General features: G+C 38.5%; 3 protein-coding genes and 1 long non-coding RNA gene across 5 annotated transcripts; 1 reads left to right on the top strand and 3 right to left on the bottom strand.

The window, feature by feature from the left end:
- Positions 1–1,625: 1,625 nt before the first annotated feature.
- LOC145486490 (uncharacterized) lies at positions 1,626–4,273 on the bottom strand. 2 transcript variants are annotated; one of them, XM_081465161.1, is made up of 3 exons: positions 2,643–4,273; positions 2,431–2,462; positions 1,626–2,105 (listed from the first exon to the last, which is right to left on the bottom strand). In XM_081465161.1, exons 1-3 carry the CDS (start codon positions 2,652–2,654, stop codon positions 1,631–1,633), a joined length of 519 nt encoding a protein of 172 aa, XP_081321287.1. In that variant the 5' UTR covers positions 2,655–4,273; the 3' UTR covers positions 1,626–1,630. The 2 variants fall into 2 exon arrangements, with proteins under 2 accessions (XP_081321287.1, XP_081321286.1); XM_081465160.1 differs by having other exon boundaries at positions 2,431–4,273.
- LOC145486492 (uncharacterized) lies at positions 3,835–4,270 on the bottom strand. Its single transcript, XR_014049292.1, has 2 exons — positions 4,255–4,270; positions 3,835–4,040 (listed from the first exon to the last, which is right to left on the bottom strand). It is a non-coding gene; the product is annotated as an uncharacterized LOC145486492 (long non-coding RNA).
- Positions 4,274–6,881: 2,608 nt separating the features above from the next.
- On the top strand, positions 6,882–8,733 carry LOC145487596 (uncharacterized). The gene has a single exon (XM_081466415.1). The coding sequence runs from the start codon at positions 6,885–6,887 to the stop codon at positions 7,500–7,502; it is 618 nt and encodes a 205-aa protein (XP_081322541.1). The 5' UTR covers positions 6,882–6,884; the 3' UTR covers positions 7,503–8,733.
- A 168-nt stretch (positions 8,734–8,901) lies between these two features.
- LOC145488240 (uncharacterized) lies at positions 8,902–11,039 on the bottom strand. The gene has a single exon (XM_081467062.1). The coding sequence runs from the start codon at positions 10,387–10,389 to the stop codon at positions 9,286–9,288; it is 1,104 nt and encodes a 367-aa protein (XP_081323188.1). The 5' UTR covers positions 10,390–11,039; the 3' UTR covers positions 8,902–9,285.
- Positions 11,040–18,705: the final 7,666 nt, after the last annotated feature.

The raw sequence follows: 18,705 nt of genomic DNA, 5'->3' as shown, positions 1-18,705 counted from the left end.
TGTGCCTAATAATAATTAACTGGTGCCTAATAATAAAACATTGTGCCTAATAATAATAAAACAATAATTTTGGCGGAAATGGCACCCCATACGTACTGGGGTCCTTTGATGGGGCAGATGAAACATTGTTCTCAAATACACTCAAAAGAAGTGCTGCTTTTCTCCAAATGCCTTTTAACACTGGTAGAGGGATAATTGTTCCAAGGCCACTAAGTTCTGGTGTGGTGCTCAGAGTTGGGAGTTGGACATCACTGCAGCTTACAAGTACACAACGCTGTGGATTTGCTGCATACATTTCACTCGTCGCAAGCTTGTAAACTCTCTGGACATGTGATTGCCTCTGGTCTTCTCTCATGTCATACCACTTTGCGGCTGGTACACAAAAGGAAGAGAACACATCTCGGACCTTGTACTCAGTCGACATTCCACACAATGCCTTTGCGAACTCTGTTTCTGGACTGTAAGCCAACTGTTTCATTCCAGCAACAAATGAACAGAGCCCTGCTTCTCTATGATCCATCTTATGCTTTATTCTTTCATTGTTGGTCTCACTGTCACTGGTGCAGAACCTCTTTGGGGGATTCCCCAACCCTGCTTTGGCAGGAACATCGGCAGTCATGGACTCCTTCATCATCACTGATTGGTCACTGAGGTACTTGCAAAACTCTTCTCCATTTGGCAGTTCTTTCCAGATTTTGATGTAATCTTGGAATGCCTGGTCAAATTCTTCTTCAGATCAAGCTTCCAGAAGGCCGCGAGTCTCCTCGTTACCAAAAATGTGACCAGTGATCACATTTTCATATTCTTGCATACCTAAGTTCTTCATTGTTCTCTCAACATTTTGTTGGAAGTGGCAGGAGCATCTCAATGATACGCTTTCTTTAAAGACTGATTTGCAGGCTTTGATGAGTTCATCTTCACCATCAGTTCCAAAAGCTTGCAAAGACTGCAGCCTTGGCTGTAGCCCAACTAACTGTGATGTTAGGTAATAGTAGGCCTGGGATGTCTTACTCTGATGAATAAGAAGTGGCCTGAGAAAAACTGGACATTGTCCAGTTCTGTTACTTTTGAGCACAATGTTTCTGAATGAAACTGGTGTTACATTAAATGGGCCGTTGTTAAATGTTGGATCAATTGACACTGGTCTAAAATCTACTGCATCTGTACAAGACTGTGAAAGACTATGTAACTGAAAATCAGTTGCCAGCAAACACATCGGCTCAGGGTGATTGACGATTGCTCGAATGAAATCATGATCATCTTCTTTGGCAGCTGTCATAAGGCTGTAAAGTTCATCCCACTCTTTTCTGTGTTTATTGCCTGTTCCAGCTCTGGTTCTGATTTTTCGAGCAGCATAATGACCTTGATGAGTGCCCCGTATATGTTCAGCAGGTGATTTGGCATCAAATATTGAGCTACCAAACTCTCCCTCTGTTAGATCAATAGCTTCTCGTACTTGATGTCTTCCAAGGTTGTATTCCAATTTCTGCTTGACAGAAGATTTGGTTGCAGTAAATGGAATGCTGTTTCTTTTGGTATTTCCATGACAGGCCAGTGTTACCTCACCCTCTTCCCCCTCCCACTGGTACTGCAACACAGCAACATTGCCATGGATTTCACCTTCCTTGTTTCATAAGATATAAATTCTTCTGTGAAAACTTGTTTGCTCTGTGTGCCGATAATAATATTGCTGCAACAGGAAGTGTGATCTGCATTTCAGGGGGTGTTTTGCTCTTGCTAGCACTTTTACTTGGGGATATAACATTTTTTCCTCACCTTCATTCTCACTCTCATCTTCATTACTGCATGTCTCTATGGTATGTGTTGGTTGGCCTGTATTGGTAAAGGTACCATTGCCATCTGCCACAAGATCTTTCATAGGAACATGCTTCAAACTGATCAAAAATACGGCATTGTATTTTACCCTCATTGGCTGTTCTTCACAAAGAATACCAGAATCAGTCTGAGACCTGAAGACCGCTTTTACCACATCAGTGATACCAAAGGTACGAGCAGTTCTTTCATATAATGGCATCTTAGGATTTCCTTTGTGGAAGAGGGATTCAATGCTATCACCACCTCCCTTTTGTTCAAGGTTGCTGCATCTGTTTTAAACAGATAACTTAACAATGAACTTCTGAGAATTGCACTTGTTCATCAAGTTCACTGTTATTTGAAAATTGGCACAACAATAGAATGAAAGCAATCTCACTGCAGAGTCCTAAATCCTGGATGGTAAACTCTTTTCGGCATGTCTATATCTGCACATAACATTGGCACATTTATTACTCCTCCTAAAAACTGTTCACATGTTAAGTTACAATTGAAACTATTCTTTACTCTTTGCATTTGTGATGATTTTGTGCTTGTACTTCAATCTGACAATGAAGTCATTGCTTGAGAATTTAATTACATTGACAAATAACTTACATCAAAAATGATGTTTCATCTTCCTGTAAGACCTGCACAATGAAATTCATGCAAACATCAAGTTAAAAACAAAATACACAGATAATTCTATTAGGAGCCAATGTTTAAACAAATTAAGCAGAAGCATTTACAAATTAATCCTGTAGAAAATAAATATTAGATAAATATTATAATACGGTTACTGATAAATGCCTTGAATGAAAAACATTTACCTCTTCTTTCATCTTGGGAAGTTTGGAAGCCAGTTCAAGCCCCTAAATATAATAATGAAAATACATGATTTAACTACATTATTTGTCATGTAGGTATCTTGGTGCCAGCCACTTTTCAATGGCATGACAACCAGTGTATCTTATAGATAGTGATTGCCGCGCAGAGTGGCATGGGCAGTGTAGAAGAGTTTGTAATGACTTTTTTGTGAATGCAACGATAACAGTTTTTTTTATTAATATAAACAAGATTTGTTAACTCAACAATAAACAACAACAGATATGAGCATGCTGCAGTTGTGACAGTTGGGAAGCTATAGAGACAAACACTTCTTTATTATTAAGAAGTGTTTGTCTATAGGTTTTCAACTGTGACAATAATCTTTTTTTCATTAAAAATTGCTGTGGCTTCAACAGTTAAAAGAACTTCAATAATATCATCAGTCAGATCAGAAAATGATTTGTGGTCGGTATCCAGATTGTGTTCTTGGTAGAGACTGAACAAATGTTGGATAACATCGTCAAACATCTGAAGTGAAATAGTTTCTTTGTTCTTGTTTATAAAAAGAGAACTGACAAGGATTTTGCTTTTGCATTTGGATTTCAACTGTGACAATTTGCACTCAGTGCACTGGAGAATTTTCTTTCCACTGTCTGCAGCAATTATTTTGGTGTGACACTTGTTGCAGGAAAGGAATCTTTGTACATAATTTATACCCTCTGGTGGAAAGTTAATTTTTTGCTGTTCTGGCGCATTGGATAAGTCATCGAGTCTTTCAATTGTTTTGTTGACCTCGTGGACTGTTGTGTGCTTGTTGAATGTTAAACAGTTACTGTCTTGGTATTCTCGTACTGAAATGTTTTTGATGTCGTAACAGTGCTGTGATGTTACCTTATGTGTATAATTTTCCCATAATACAGTGCAAACCGACCCAGTGTTGTCAGTGAACACAGCTTCTTGCATTTGGAGGGATTTACTGTTGATATTAAGGGTTTTTGTTCACCGGTAGATGTTATTCTTCCACAAATATTGACATAAGTGTTTGGTTTACCATCCATTATGTCCTCTGCTGTGGTATCTTTTGTTTGTTTTTCTTCTGTGTTTATAGGTCGATAGTCAAACTCTGATTCTTTGTCACTTGGATCTTGAAGTTTGGTTCTGTTGTTGATCAGAAGTTCCTGTTCTGAAGTCTTCTCACTTTTTTTTTAGCTGAAATTTTGTCAGCTTTATTGCAGATGATGATTCATACTTGTGCTTGAATGTAGGGGGCTTCTCTGGTGAGAAGCACACTGTCCAGTAAATGTTGGTACTGGTTTGTATCTTGAGATCAAAATACTGATTATTGTTTTTGCTTGTTTTTATGTTTGAGAGGTCGTGTAGATATCCAGCTATAGGACTTTCTGGAAAGAAAAAAAAACAACTGATGTTTAAAGAATGCTAAGACTTCACTGATCAGTCCTATCATCTTGGAAGAGAACCTCTGTGTACTAAATGATTATGGACACAAAATATGAAACTGAGCTAGCTGGGAACCAAAAGGACGCTTATTATTAAGAGGGTATGTGTAACACGGGATTGAATTTAAAATCAACTCTAATATCATGGTTAACATACCATTGGAATTATCCATGGTTGCATCAACTGCAAATGAAAATGAAAGAATTAAACACTATTTTATAACAGTTAAATACATATGTTTTAAGAATATTTAGACTTTACTGATAAGTGTTATCGTTTTGGAATGGAACCTCTGTCTAATAAATCATTATGGACACAAAATACCAAACTGTGGTAGCTGGGAACCAAAAGGATGCTTAGTATATAGAGGATATTACACGGTGGCTCAAAGATTTGAATTTTATGTTCTTGTGGCAAGAACAATATCTCACTCGTGCGCTTCGCTCACTCATGAGATATTGTTCTTGCCACGAGAACATAAAATTAATATCTTCGAGCCAACGTGTAATGTTCTTTTTATTATATGGAGAAACCAATTCAACAAAAACAAAAGGTGGGAATCATGACGTCATTGAACGATACGACACTCACAAAGGTGACATACGGAAAATACGCCACTCGGGTCCTGGATGAAGTGGCGTATGGAATCTACAAGTGGTTTAGTTCCCAGTAAAACACTCTTCTCCATATAATAAATGTTATTATTAAGAGGGTATGTGTCACATGGGGTGTCAACTGTAATATCATGATGAACATACCATTGGAATTATCCATGGTTGTGTCAACTGCAAATGAAAATGAAAGAATTAAACACAATATTTAATAACAGTTAAATACATATTATTGTTTGAAGAAGAATTTCTTGGTTTTTTCTGCAACTGTCTGAAGCCTAAGTTCTTCTGCTTTTCTGTATTTGAGGTTGTTTGACTTTTTAATGTTTCCCAGCCTATCAAAAGTCATTGGTTCTAGTATAAGAGATGATAAATCTCTAACTCTACTTATGGCAACATATGTGAGGCCAAGAGTTGCTTCTGATTTTCCAATATCTATCCATGATTTATGCAAAGTTAATCCTTGGCTCTTATGGATAGTCAGTGCCCATGCAAGTTTAAGTGATAGTTGTTGTCTTTCATGTATTGAATTTCCATTATGCACTGACATAGTTATAGGAACTATAGGAACTAAAGAAGGTGTTCCAGATACGGAGGGACTAAATTTAATCATTGAATTTGACAACAACAGCAATAGGCAGATCTGGAGGTTGGTGATTGCTCTTATAAATTATGTCTAGTACTTGTCCAGTAGATCCATTACAAAGACCAACAGATGGCCATAAGTTCACTGTCAGCATAACATAAGAGCCTTTTGAGATAAGGAATATTGGTTGTAATCCACACATTTCTTGAGGGCTAATTTTTGCAGCTGCTGGACTTGAGTGTCTTGCATGAATTTTTGCAATTGGTTGTTTAAGTTGTATTAGTGCCTTATAATTAAAGGTGGCAACTTCTTCATTTGAATAATATAACTGTATTGCATCATTTAAGTCTTGAATATTATTGACATGTGATGGTTGTCTGGTTAAAAGAATTTTCCAATCATCTTCAGTGGTTTCAGCATCGCAGAGGCGTAACAGTAAATCTCTGAATCTCATTTGGTCTGGATGTGAACCTTTCACTCTCTGATTAACAGACAATGTCACTACTTTGTCAAACATCATGTAAGCCTAATAGCCTTGCTCACCAATGATATTAGATGGTTTTTCATGATATAATGGTTTGGCACCCACTGGTGGTAACTGACCAGGATCTCCTATTAATATAATTGATTTGCCACCAGACAATTTTTCTTTCACACCAGATGATTGTCTACATCGCCTGTCAATCCATCCAAGTGTGGTTTGACCAAGCATTGAATATTCGTCAATAAAAATATAATTCATGTTTGAAAGTTTATCTTGTAAATCTAGAAGAGCTTTACCAGACAGCTCTTTTTGTGAGTGTGGTGTAATTGGAAGTTTCAAAAGGGAATGAATTGTTGTTCCCCTGATCATGTATGAAGCTTTTTCTGTTGTCCCAGTTATAACACATTTATCTAGGAGCTCAGCTCGCAATGAATTGATCAGATAACTTTTTCCAGTACCTGCAATACCATTTATTATTAGCAGCAATGGTTTCTGTGTGTGTGTGTTTGAAGTGTAACATAATTATATCATATGCAAGCTTTTGCATCTCAGAGAAAGAATTAATGTTGACTGTTTTTGATTCTGCAGAGGGCTGTATTTAGTCATGAAGGCATTTCACTGATCTGTTGGACAGTATATTTCAATGAGTCTAAGTTCCAGTCATAGCTTGACTGCTCAGTTATTTCATTCAAATTGCACTGTTTGTCTACATTGTAAAAATCTGACAAAATCATCCATTGCTCTGGTTGCATAGGTCGTGGATTTTCAGTCTCTTCAAAATCTGGAGGGTTTATATTTCCCAGTACATTTGAAAGCTTTTGATTCCAGTCTGGGACATGAGTATTAGCATATGATGTATTCAGAAAGTTATGCCATTCAGTTATGTATGTTTGATTATCTGGTTGTGTGGTGCCCCAAGCATTATTTTGAGAATTTTTCCACGGTTTATATCTGAAAAGTTGATATTTGCAATGCATACTGTAATATTCACCTTTAGGGTTGGGTGAATAAGTTGGGAATATGTTTGGAATTATATTATCTGAGCACACTATCAGGTTACCTTTAGACATTTTGTACTTTGTTGCATCTGATGTTCCTCTGGGCTATGCAGATTTCGGGAAGCAAAATCGCTCGACTTACCAGCCTTTCAAAGCCTACTGTGATCCGTGCGCTGAGTGAGCTGAGAACAATCTGTTGCAACAAAGTCCTGAATGCTGGAATTAAGCTTGGAGGCTTAGGGAAGACCATGGAAATAGACGAGTCGAAGTTTGGTGCCAAGAGAAAGTATAAGAGAGGGAGAGTCTTGGAAGGTCCGTGGGTGTTTGGAATAGTGGAGCGAGGATCGCAGAAAGTGCTGCTCTTCCGTGTTCCCGACCGAACTAGAGAGAGACTTGTTCATCGTCTCATCACTACACATATCCGACCGGGAACTGTCATCTACTCAGATCAATTCACTCCATACATACCACTCAACCAGCTAGGATACATCCATCTATCAGTGAATCACTCCAAAAACTTTGTTGACCCTGACAGTGGTGCACACACCAATACCATTGAAGGCGTGTGGGCTTTGGTCAAGAAGAAGTTGAAGTGGATGTGTGGTACCCTGTATGAATACATACCCAGCTACTTGGATGAGTTCACCTGGTTCCAGAACTTCGGGAAAGACCGAGCATTTGAGCAGTTGCTGGAAGACATCGCTGAACAGTTTCCACTGCAGTAAAATTGCAATTAAAAACAGCTCCTTTAGGAGCCACCACATATTAAAAAGTCAATGATCAATAAAGAGTATAAACTTCCGAATGAATGAAAAATAAACGTGTCGGTGAGATCAATATGTCGGCTGACTTGCTAATAAACTCCCTTTGGTAACCGACCCTTGACAAAACATTGAGAAGACCTCAGTACTAGTGTTTCATTTTTAAAATGGCGGCTATTTAGCTATCACGTTTTCTTCCTTTCTTATGAAGTTGATCTTGCTTCCAACAAAGAAATAACAAAATAATAGTTAAAAGGGGAAAATATTTTGACCAACACGTCAGTAGAGTGTCGGCCGACGCATCGGTAGTGTGTCAGTCGACGCATCGGCAATGTGCCGACCAACGCGTCAGTAGTGTGTCGGTGATGAGTTGGTGGTGTGTCGACCAGCGCGTCACTGATGTGTCAGCCGACGCATTGGTGGGATTGGATTCTTTACCTTTACCAACTTTCCAAACGCTGGTTGAAAAACCAATCAATATGTGGATTGTTAATTACATTCTGTCTCCTTTCCTCATTAGTATGATTATGTGGTTTATTTGAGAAAAGTGAATGTAACTGTGGCCAATGCATGTCAGCTGAAGAAAAAGTAAGGAAGATTGTTGGAACTCCCTTGGCAGTGATTATTGATTTCAACCCATCGCTTACTTTATTCTAGTAAGCATTGCTACCTGTAATAGTGCTTACATATCTTGAGAGCTTTGCCATGAAAGCTGTGAAACCACTGTCTGACACCATGTCATGTAACTGCTCTATTGTAAGATGAGATTCACCTGGATTCTGTTTGATGAAGACAGAGCTTTGTTGCAAAGCACGTTTTCTTTGAATCATATTTAATGCCCAATAGGAGAAGCGAGGATGGTTAGCAAAACGATACACCCAATGTCCATTTACACATTCACCAAATCTTAGGAGGTGTTATATTTTCTTACAGAAGAAAACATCTCTTTTTACAGTGGGAGTAGTTGGGTCACCTTTTCCATCTGGAAACAATGTTGGAAATGCCATGGTTGCCAAATATGGTGTTGTATATTCATTGAGTGCTTGATTTAAAACAGTTGGCCAACTGACAGTTTTCACACCTGTTTGATCTTGAATTGTTTCTGTTTCCAGTTTTTCGTTAGTTTTGATGGGAAGAAAACTCTTGTCTCAGTACTGTTATTAAACACTATGTCAGAATCATGATCTAATTCATTACCAGTTGAGAAACTATGATCAGTCTCTTTGTTTAAGGTATCACTGGTCGTTTGAATTGTCTGAAGGTCTGATGGAATGCCATTTTGAGGTAGAGAATTTAAAGAATCTTGGTTAATTTTAATGTCCTTATATAAAGGATTATATAGACTTAACCACTGTAAAGCGTCTTCAACTTTATTCCTTCTTACTGTTACATCTTTAAAAGTGTTTCCTTTTCCTTTTCCTTTCATACTAACAACAATGATTGGGATATCTTTAGGATAGTGAGGCAATGAGTTTGCTAACTCATTAATGCTTTGCGGCAAATGATACAATGACCAGAATAACCTCTTTGACCTCCTGGTTTCATGTAAACTCTGATCAATGGGAGAGCCCTGGCAATCAACATTTCTTCTATTTGTGTAAGATTTTGTAGTTCCATGGGAACTGAAGATGGAATCATTGAATTTTCTTTAGAAAATTTTTTAGGTGTCTGTTTGTCTTTTGAACAGTTGGAACACACATATACAGAAACTGCTTTCCCTTGCTGTTTTCTTTTTGTTTTTTTGTGGCTAAGCCTCAGAACAGATTGTGCACAGGTAAATAGTATAGTCTAGCGACTTGTGAAATGAAGCAATATCTTTTTTGGCATCTCTTTCAGTGATACTGCTTCTATTTGGAGTTTGGAGTTTTGTCTTACTTTGGCATTCACTAAGCAACTTTGCTTTTTTGCAACATCTATTTGAATTTGTTTGGACTTTAGTTTGTTGTACAGAAGGAACTTTTTGTTTCACATTCTTCTTGTTTAGAGAACTGCTCTTGTTTTGTGAACAACTTCTTTCTTTGTTTCCATTCAATAAAACAGTTGTAATTGTTTTTCTTTTTGCATTTTGGATATTGGTATCACATTTTTGCTTTTGCTGGCAAGGCACATTTTTGGATGTGTCTGCATTTGTTTTGTTTTTCTGTCGAATGTGAGAAATCTTACCAAGGAGGTGGCTTTCTGGAATCTGTTGCTGACCAGCTGAACACACATCAAGTACATGTGCTACGTCATAGTGATCTCCAGTGGAGTTCTTAATGTAAATTGAGCAGTTATTTTCTGGTATGTTCCCATCTAGCATAATTCTTGAAAACTTTTGCCATTTGTTAATATCGATAGCAAATCTGGTGTACACATAAATGTCAGTGGATAACAATGAGGCAGCAGATAATATTTCAATGTCTGTGCCCCAAACTTGATTTCTAGCCATCCCTGTTCTAGCTAAATAAGTATCTAAAGATGAATTCATGTGTGGAAGCAAAAGATTCTCTATATGTCTCATGTGATCTAATATTTGCTGTCTTACAATAGTGTGATATATTTGTCTACCAGTTATAACATGAGATAGTGCTCTGAAAAGACAATTACCATCACCTTGTATTTTAAATAGCTTTGATGGTTGTTCAAGTTTCTTTGAAGGTTTTGAATTGTGTTTCACAATTAATGGGAGATTGAGGGCTGAACACCAAATTGACTGTGCTCTTTCATTACAAGGAGTAAAAAGAAAAGCAGCATCTCTGTCCTCATTAAAGTTTACATTGAGGGTCTCTACACAGCCGTTTTCTTTTCTTTCTTTTGAGGTAGCCAGTCTAGGTTTTTTTCCACTGTAAACATTTGTCTTCAATATTTTCATTCTTTCTCTTTAAATTGTCCAGTTCGGTACTGTTTTGTACAAGAGTTCCATTACTGTTATTCAGTGGTTCATTGCTTGATAAACATTTTTGATTGATTGTGTTTACTGGAAATTTCTCAATGTAACCTGTGTTAGGCCCTGGGTTTGTTTCAACATCATTTGCAAGTCATATTAAGTCTGAAATGTAAAATTGGAATACATAAAGCTGTGTCAACCAAAGGCGATTGAATCTCCGAGAATTTTCCAGAATTTTCCTTTGAAACATTCATGATATTCTTGAGCCTTCAAATATATTAAATGCATTCCAATAACTACTCGGTATTGCATGAGACAATTCCCCATACCGTAGGCTAAGTTCTACATGTACTTCAAGAGAAGAAGAAATAGGAAAAGCGATTAATGTACTGCAATAATTGATAGAATCCAGTAACAATAGAGATCAAGAAAAAAAAAGCCTCCATGGATCTGGAAGAAAAAGAGCTGAACTGGAAAAAATTATTGAATATAGGACGAAAGGTGCAATATTACGTGCCAAATGCAGATGGCATAATGAGGGTGAAAAAAACACAAAGTATTTTCTAAATCTCGAGAAAAGGCATTTTAAAAACAGCATTATTAGCCAGTAAAAAACTGGACAAAGAGATATTACATTGGTGTGAAAATTTCTACAGAGATCTTTATAAATCCTGCATAAATGAACAACAATCCGAACCCTCAAATTTCAACTTTTTTGAAGACAGAAATATTCTAAACGCAGATGAAAAAGAAAGTTGTGAACGTTTGCTAACCAAATCAGTGTCTACAAGCATTGAAAAGCATGGAACCAGAAAAAAAACACCAGGCTCTGACTAACTTGGTAACCTCGATCAACTACACGTACCAGAAGGGGCAGTTCTCAGTGACTCAAAGATGAGGAATAATTGCAATCATTCCGAAAAAAGATCTGGAACCATTTCTTATTAAAAACTGGTGTCCAATTGCCTTACTTAATTGCAACTATCAGATTGTGGCCAAAGCTCTTGTTCCCCTGTTCCTCTGTGCCTACTGTTCCTGTGTTCCTCTGTGCCTACTGTTCCCCTGTTCCTCTGATCCTACTGTTCCTTTGTTCCGCTGAGCCTACTGTTCACCTGTTCCTCTGTTCCTATTGTTCCTCTGTTCCTCTGTGCCTACTGTTCCCCTGTTCCTCTTTGCTTACCATTCCTCTGTTCCTCTGTGCCTGCTGATCCCCTGTTCCTCTGTGCCTACTGTTCCTCTGTTCCTCTGTTCCTCTGTGCCTACTGTTCCCCTGTTCCTCTTTGCTTACCGTTCCTCTGTTCCTCTGTACCTACTAATCCCCTGTTCCTATTGTTCCTCTGTTCCTCTGTTCCTCTGTTCCTACTGTTCCTCTGTTCCTACTGTTCCCCTGTTCCTCTGTTCCTACTGATCCTCTGTTCCTCTGTGCCTACTGTTCCCCTGTTCCTACTGTTCCTCTGCTCCTCTTTGCTTACTGTTCCTTTGTTCCTCTTTGCTTACTGTTCCTCTGTTCCTCTGTGCCTACTGTTCCTCTGTTCCTCTGTGCCTACTGTTCCCCTGTTCCTACTGTTCCTCTGCTCCTCTTTGCTTACTGTTCCTTTGTTCCTCTTTGTTTACTGTTCCTCTGTTCCTCTGTGCCTACTGTTCCTCTGTTCCTCTGTGCCTACTGTTCCCGTGTTCCTCTGTGCCTACTCTTCCGTTGTTCCTCTGTGCCTACTGTTCACCTGTTCCTACTGTTCCTCTGTTCCTCTGTTCCTACTGTTCCTCTGTTCCTACTGTTTCCCTGTTCCTCTGTTCCTACTGATCCTACTGATCCTCTGTGCCTACTGTTCCCCTGTTTCTCTGATCCTACTGTTCATCTGCTCCTCTTTGCTTACTGCTCCTCTGTGCTGTTCCTACTGTTCCCCTGTTCCTCTGTGCCTACTGATCCACTGTTCCTCTGTGCCTGCTGATCCCGTGTTCTTCTGTGCCTACTGTTCCTCTGTTCCTACTGTTCCTCTCTTCTCTGAGCCTACTGATCCCCTGTTCCTCTGTTCCTACTCTTCCTCTGTTCTCCTGTTCCTCTGTGCTACAATTACTCTTTTCATCTGCAGTGCAATGACATCTGTCAGGTCGTCATACACAAGTCATGAGCCCCATATCCAGCCTGAAAATCTCCAAAATGTCCAAAAAATGCATTTTTGGCAAAAAACTCTGGGAGTCAATGGGTTAAAATAAGAATACTCTAAAATATGGTTGGGTACCTTGTGACGTTAATATGTAGGTAAATTTATGAATATCCTAAGCCTGTGAAAGGGCACTACAAAGCTGGATACCTGAAAAATAAAGTAAGCTATATTTTTTATTCATTTATTTTTAAATGTGTAAATATCCTTAATGAGGCCTTATGTGCCACTTGGCATGAAGTAGTTAGGTGAAGGTGAGGTGAAATAACCTCAATCACCTTTAGAAGAGAAAATATCTTGAAAGGGATTTTTTCTCCTCTATAAAACCTTGGCAGTTGAGGATGTCTGTATACAGTACTGTATCTATGTTCATATAAACATCGCAAGGTGTCCACCATATTTTAGAGTATCCGTTATAGTAACAGTTAACAGCCAGACTCCACAATTTGTAAACACAGCAAAGTCCCAGTTCTCCAATAAAGTAAATAGGAATTGAGTAGATGTTTCAGATCATGTACAAATTAGGCCCAGTTACATAATATCATCTTGCCACGTCCTGGCAAGAATATTGGTGAACTCTTCCTGTAATTCTGGAAACATATACATGGATGGAGCTCCAGAACAGAACCACAGATATGCACGACGGGCCGTCTTGCTAATCCATCCAAGGTTTAAAACTGGACTGAGATATGTGGTACACAGAGGACATCTGTGTCTTTTACATAACTTAAGAAAGAATTAGGTTGAGCCTGATCCATTCATCTCACAAAACATTTTAGAAAATCTACTGCTGCTCACTCAGAGTTGTTTTGTGGATCTGCTTGTATCATGCACAGCACTTTCTGGTTAGTGTGCTTAACTTCCTGGTACAGATTACTTAGACCTTCGATTGTAGCCATTTCTTCTTTACTTTTAAGGAGCATTGAGGTCTCTTGCCAGGCATCAGAAACATACTGGGACTTCTGTACCATTTCTTTAGAGGCAACTTTGAGGACGAGGTCTCTGCCATTTTCTTGATTTGGGACTTTCCTACAGCCAAACCTGTCAAGCCCGTCAATCAGTTCATTAACATCTAAATTTGTAATATGCTTCTTTGCAAATTTCACTTAAAAGCTATACTACAAGGAGAATCAGCTGACTGTCATGAAGGTACTATTGAAGTTTATCAGGAAAGAAATCTGTTCACTCCAGTACTGCTAGTGTGCACTAAAAAAATTTAGGATGGAGTTATCTTTGAGAGTTCTTATAAGGGCAATGATCATACTGGAGGCATCGGTCACCAAGTCTACTATCTCCAGATCTGTCATTGCTCTCTCTCAATCAAATGCTTCAATGCCAGCTGCTCCATAGTGCTGAGGAACCTCCAGTTTCTCTTGTCAACCACCTCAATGTCCATGATCAAATGTAAGTAGTGCTGCATTATGGTATATACACAATACTTAGCACGGTGCCTTGGTGAATCATTTCTCTCATCACCAGCTGAAGCCAACTCTTCACCTTTAAGGACCTCCTACACCTTTTCTTTCATTACTTTCCACAGTTCCTTTACAACTGGAGTCACACATGTCGTCTCAATTTGAGAAAATGTACTTTCTGACAAAAAACTCACATTCAAAAACTTCATAAGCACACTTAGCTTGTCAAAGTTGTTCCCTGACACAACAATTGAGGCAGCAAGAAGAACTTTAGCTGCAAAGCGACTCGTGGATCATTTCTTGTGTTCCCAATGTTATTGATCATAACTAAGATGTTTTTGCAATTGTTTGAATGTAGCTATTATTTACTGATGTATCTTAAATTTCTCTTTGTTACTTAGGTAGGAGTCGCACTAGCAGGATCGATGTTTACATTGGACATAAATTCTGTCATCACATGGTCGCGACATGTGCGACCCTTATGTCGGGATCAGACTATGCAACACCTTAAGATCAAAGAGACTGATGTCCTGCCCCGAAGCAGGTCATACCTTGCCTAATGGCCTTAAAAAAACATTTTTTATTGTTCTTCTGTTGCAATGTTAATCATTTCTAAAATTCTTCGATAAACATGCGCACCTCATGTACAGAGCTCTTGCTTCAACATATTTCCAATTGTCACAAAACATTGATAGTTGTAATTCTACAGTATGGCCAACCACTTTAATCCATACCAGGGAATCTATGCGAATTTCAACACTTTCAGTTTTCACGGTACCGGTATATTGGAAATGACTCGCTGTTTTCAGCAGCAACATGCACAGCCCATCGTTATTTCTGAGTCTAGCACAAAAGATGAATCCTCAGAGAGAAAATGTTTAAAAAGAAAAAGTCTAGCTAACGGGAACGATGGTGCTTGGACGATGAGAAAATGCTTTTCAGCTTTGGGCCGATAATATGATAATTATTATCAGAATGGTATCATATATCTTTTATGTTGCAAACATGTGACCCCAGTAACCCTCTGGGGATAAAATGCCCTGACAAATGTGTGACAATTTATGACCTGACAAAAACAGAAAAGTCCGCAGTGCGACCCATGGCTTCATTATACCCATCATGGCTGTAATTCTTTGCGCGCTTCAGCGTTTGCAGTTTCAAACTTTGTTTCGACTATCCTGCTGGCTCATGAACGCTGAAATCATTAAGTTTATAAAGAGCTGGACAGAAGTAAATATTCACTTTTTAATACCCAATAGTCCGTGATTTTTTCTTTTTGAGAAAGCATAATTAAATCACTTAACAGTTGCTTTTGACCGTTTTGATCACAGCTGCCAGTAAGAATGATCATGGCTGCTGAGAATGATCAAGGGAGTGATCACTCCTTTCATCAATTTATCACGCCATGTCAAGTGTGTGATTGCGCTAAAAAGAGTGATCACGGGCATGATCTGTGATCACGCTGTGATCATGAAATATTTTTACTGGGGTCACTGAAGATTAGTGTTGCAGGGCTCTCTTTGGCCGGCAATGATAGAATACAATGAGTACAAAGATAAGATACTCCTTGACATGTTTGTTCATACAGTTACTCTGTGTCGAAGTGAGAGGATATAAGGCTAGTAAAAAAGACATGTATTTAGGTAAAAATAGCTGAAAAGAAATGTCCACCTGAGCAAGAAACATGGGAATAATAAAATTGTGTGGTTTAATAAAACTGAGTTTCAGCAGGTTAGCATGTGACATAGTTCTCACTTGAATTTTTACTGTTATTATTAGAGTAATTGAGAAACATTTAATTGGTAATGTTTTTAGCCTCCACTATAACTGTAAAATTTGTAATTGTAAACTTTGGACTGTAATAGTTATTGTAAAGTGCTATTAAGCTAAAGGGAAATAGCACTATATACAGTATTGTGCAAAAGTAATGCAAACAAATTTCGATGAAATTCCTGGCTTTTCTTGGCTTTTCGAAGAAATTTCGCTTGAAACGATATTTCAAGGAAATTTCCCTGCATTTTCATGATGCCTTTTGTTCTGGTCCATGTGAATTTTTGAACGATAATTCTCGGTGCATGAGAATTCATCATGCATCGTCAAGCGATAATTCACTCCTCTGAATTCTCCTTGTTTTTTTTAATGATTATTTGTTGTTCCCAAAAATGCACTGTGATTTTTCTAACAATCTTCCATGCACGAATTGGCTAAAAGCTATGAGTGAAATACATGAATGACCTCTCTGAAGATCAAGCACGAAAGAAGCCATTAATCTACCAAAATAACATCACAACTCTACAAACTGTTAGCCATGAGAAACTCACCTGGGGTATTTCACTAGGAGCCCTCGATTGTTGACTTAATCCAAAACCCCAAAACACCACAGTTTCGATAAATACAAAACTTGACATAAATCACTGAATACACTTGCCAAAATGCCATTTTTACAGCTTCTAGAACCACATGATTTTTCGTGTAAACCCGTCTCTGCACGGCCTTGCACTGTTTGTTGCCATAGTGATCATTTGTGACCTGATATCATCTGCTACAAATGAAGATTTTAAGCTACGAATTACTGGTTCTGTGGCAGATATACTGTGCTCGAGAAGATCAGCAGAGCTGTCTGCAGATGCAAAAGCATGTATAGATCAGCAGATGCACAAAAATGGCAAGATCAAAAGTGGTTATATCTAGAAAAAGCTTTCAAAATGTGGGATTGCTGTAAGTTCGTCCGCTACGAAAGATCTTGCCACTGGTAAGGCTTACTAGGTTAAAAACGCGTGATAAATGTTAGAAACAAATCGTTGTTGCACTACTGTGATGGAGGTCTTCCAGAATTGTTTATCCCTGAGTCCCAAAGAATACTACATAAGCAACTGAAATGGAGCAAAGTACACCCAGTATTTTTATAACCAGGGGCGGGGCAGAAGACTCCTGAAATTTTCGTATAGGCATCATCCAACAAAAAATGACATCACATCCGGTTTAAACTGCGCTTCGCGGCTCGTTTCACAAAGCGAGAAAATGGCGTTTCGATTACTCGTGGTTTCCCTCTATTTGTAAACCATCAGTTTCGTTTCATTTTATATTGAGTATGGAAGGATGTTGCAGACACATTACTTCGACTTTTGAAGCAAAAATTTCGGGAAAAGAGAAAAGTTTATTATTGTTTTGAAGCAAAATAACGGAGAGCCTTCCGTCATCATCGGGCGAATTTTACACATTTGTAAAACTGGTGTTGTTCCGACTTTTGGTTCTTGTTGTTCGTGATTTAGTGATAACAATAAGTGCAATAGCCTATAATGTTAACAACAACCTGGATGAAGTATTGCTGGCCATAGTTTGCACTGTGTACTACGGGAACATAATTAACAGAAGCCGTTTAGCTCCGAAAGTCGCTGTCACCAGAACTTTTGTTACTCTTGGCTCACGTGTATTGGTAGAAGAGACAAGCTGGATCGCATGCTGAAGGTCAGTATCCCACATTCCTACATCTCTCGTTGAAGATTGTTGTTTTCAGTAAGATACAGTACATATGTATCGGTAGTTTGGGGTCATCAGTCTCTTTCTCTTTGGTGAGTGCTTTTAAAACGCCCAGTAAAAACTTGATTCACGGCATGGAAACTTATGCCTCGCTGGATCGAAATTCGAGCGAGATTTTTGAGTTCTAGTCCTCTTTAAAAGTAATTAAATCAATTATTCAAATCCAAGCCATCAGAGGGACTCTGCCATTGAAGCTGCCCTAAGTTAAGGTCCTGTTCATGGACCTTCCCCTTTGAAAATCGTGGGGGTGTTCTTTGAGGCAACACAGGTCCCATTTGTATGGTCTCGGGTACCCGGGATAACCCTCCCCCTGAGGCAACTTTATCAAGTGTTTGTATGAGAAAACGTAGCCCATGTAGGCCGAGTAAAAGTTGACCCTACATGATTATTCGTAACTCCTATCGAATAATCAAATGTGCAACTATCCCTCTTTGTTTAAGTTTCCCTCACTCATTTGATCAGAGTGGGTTTTGCTGAGTTAATTTTCTCGTCTTTGATACAAATTGCTGCTTTAAATCTTAAATCTAGGCATTACGTGACACTCGCCATGCTGAGAGTTGTTCCAGTTAGGCGAGCCAAAGTGTTTATGTATACTCAAAGAAAAGTTGTTGGTTACTTTAGCTGCCAAGGCGAGTCAACTTGCCCACCTGAATTGTCTCACCCCCAAGTCTGGTTCGTCATCCTTGTGTAAACGGTTGGTTGAATTTTGCAAAGAAATAAGTGAAAAGTTAGCTCCGCCAGGGTAACTCAGGGAAAGGGTTGTCTCTGGTACACAAGAGCCATTCTATTTTATTTCCATTTTCCCTCTTCCTCTTCCAACTGATTATGCAAAATATACTGTCCAAACTCTTTATGGGTACTGGTGTTTGAGAGTGTCATCTTTATCACTACTGTGGAATGTACCTCACCATAGAGCCACCCCTGTTAACACAGCCACCTAGTTATTATGGCCACTCTATTCTGGCTCAAACAAAATCTCAGTCGGTCATTTTCTTATTTATTAATTATACAGTCAGATTTTTGAGACCTGTTGGTGACCAGATTAACAGAATTCTGGCACATTGTAGGAGTAATTTATATACAATTTACAGCAAGCAACAGGCATCATTTTGTTAGTGAAGTCCCATGCATATATGTAACTCTTGATTATTTTGAGATTTTATCTTTATTATGTCATCAAGGCA

Source organism: Orbicella franksi, chromosome 5 (genome assembly GCF_964199315.1).
Source record: "Orbicella franksi chromosome 5, jaOrbFran1.1, whole genome shotgun sequence".
In the NCBI taxonomy this organism is placed as follows: domain Eukaryota; kingdom Metazoa; phylum Cnidaria; class Anthozoa; order Scleractinia; family Merulinidae; genus Orbicella; species Orbicella franksi.
Note: the sequence above shows the minus strand (reverse complement) of the source record. Positions and strands in the feature narration are given on the sequence as shown.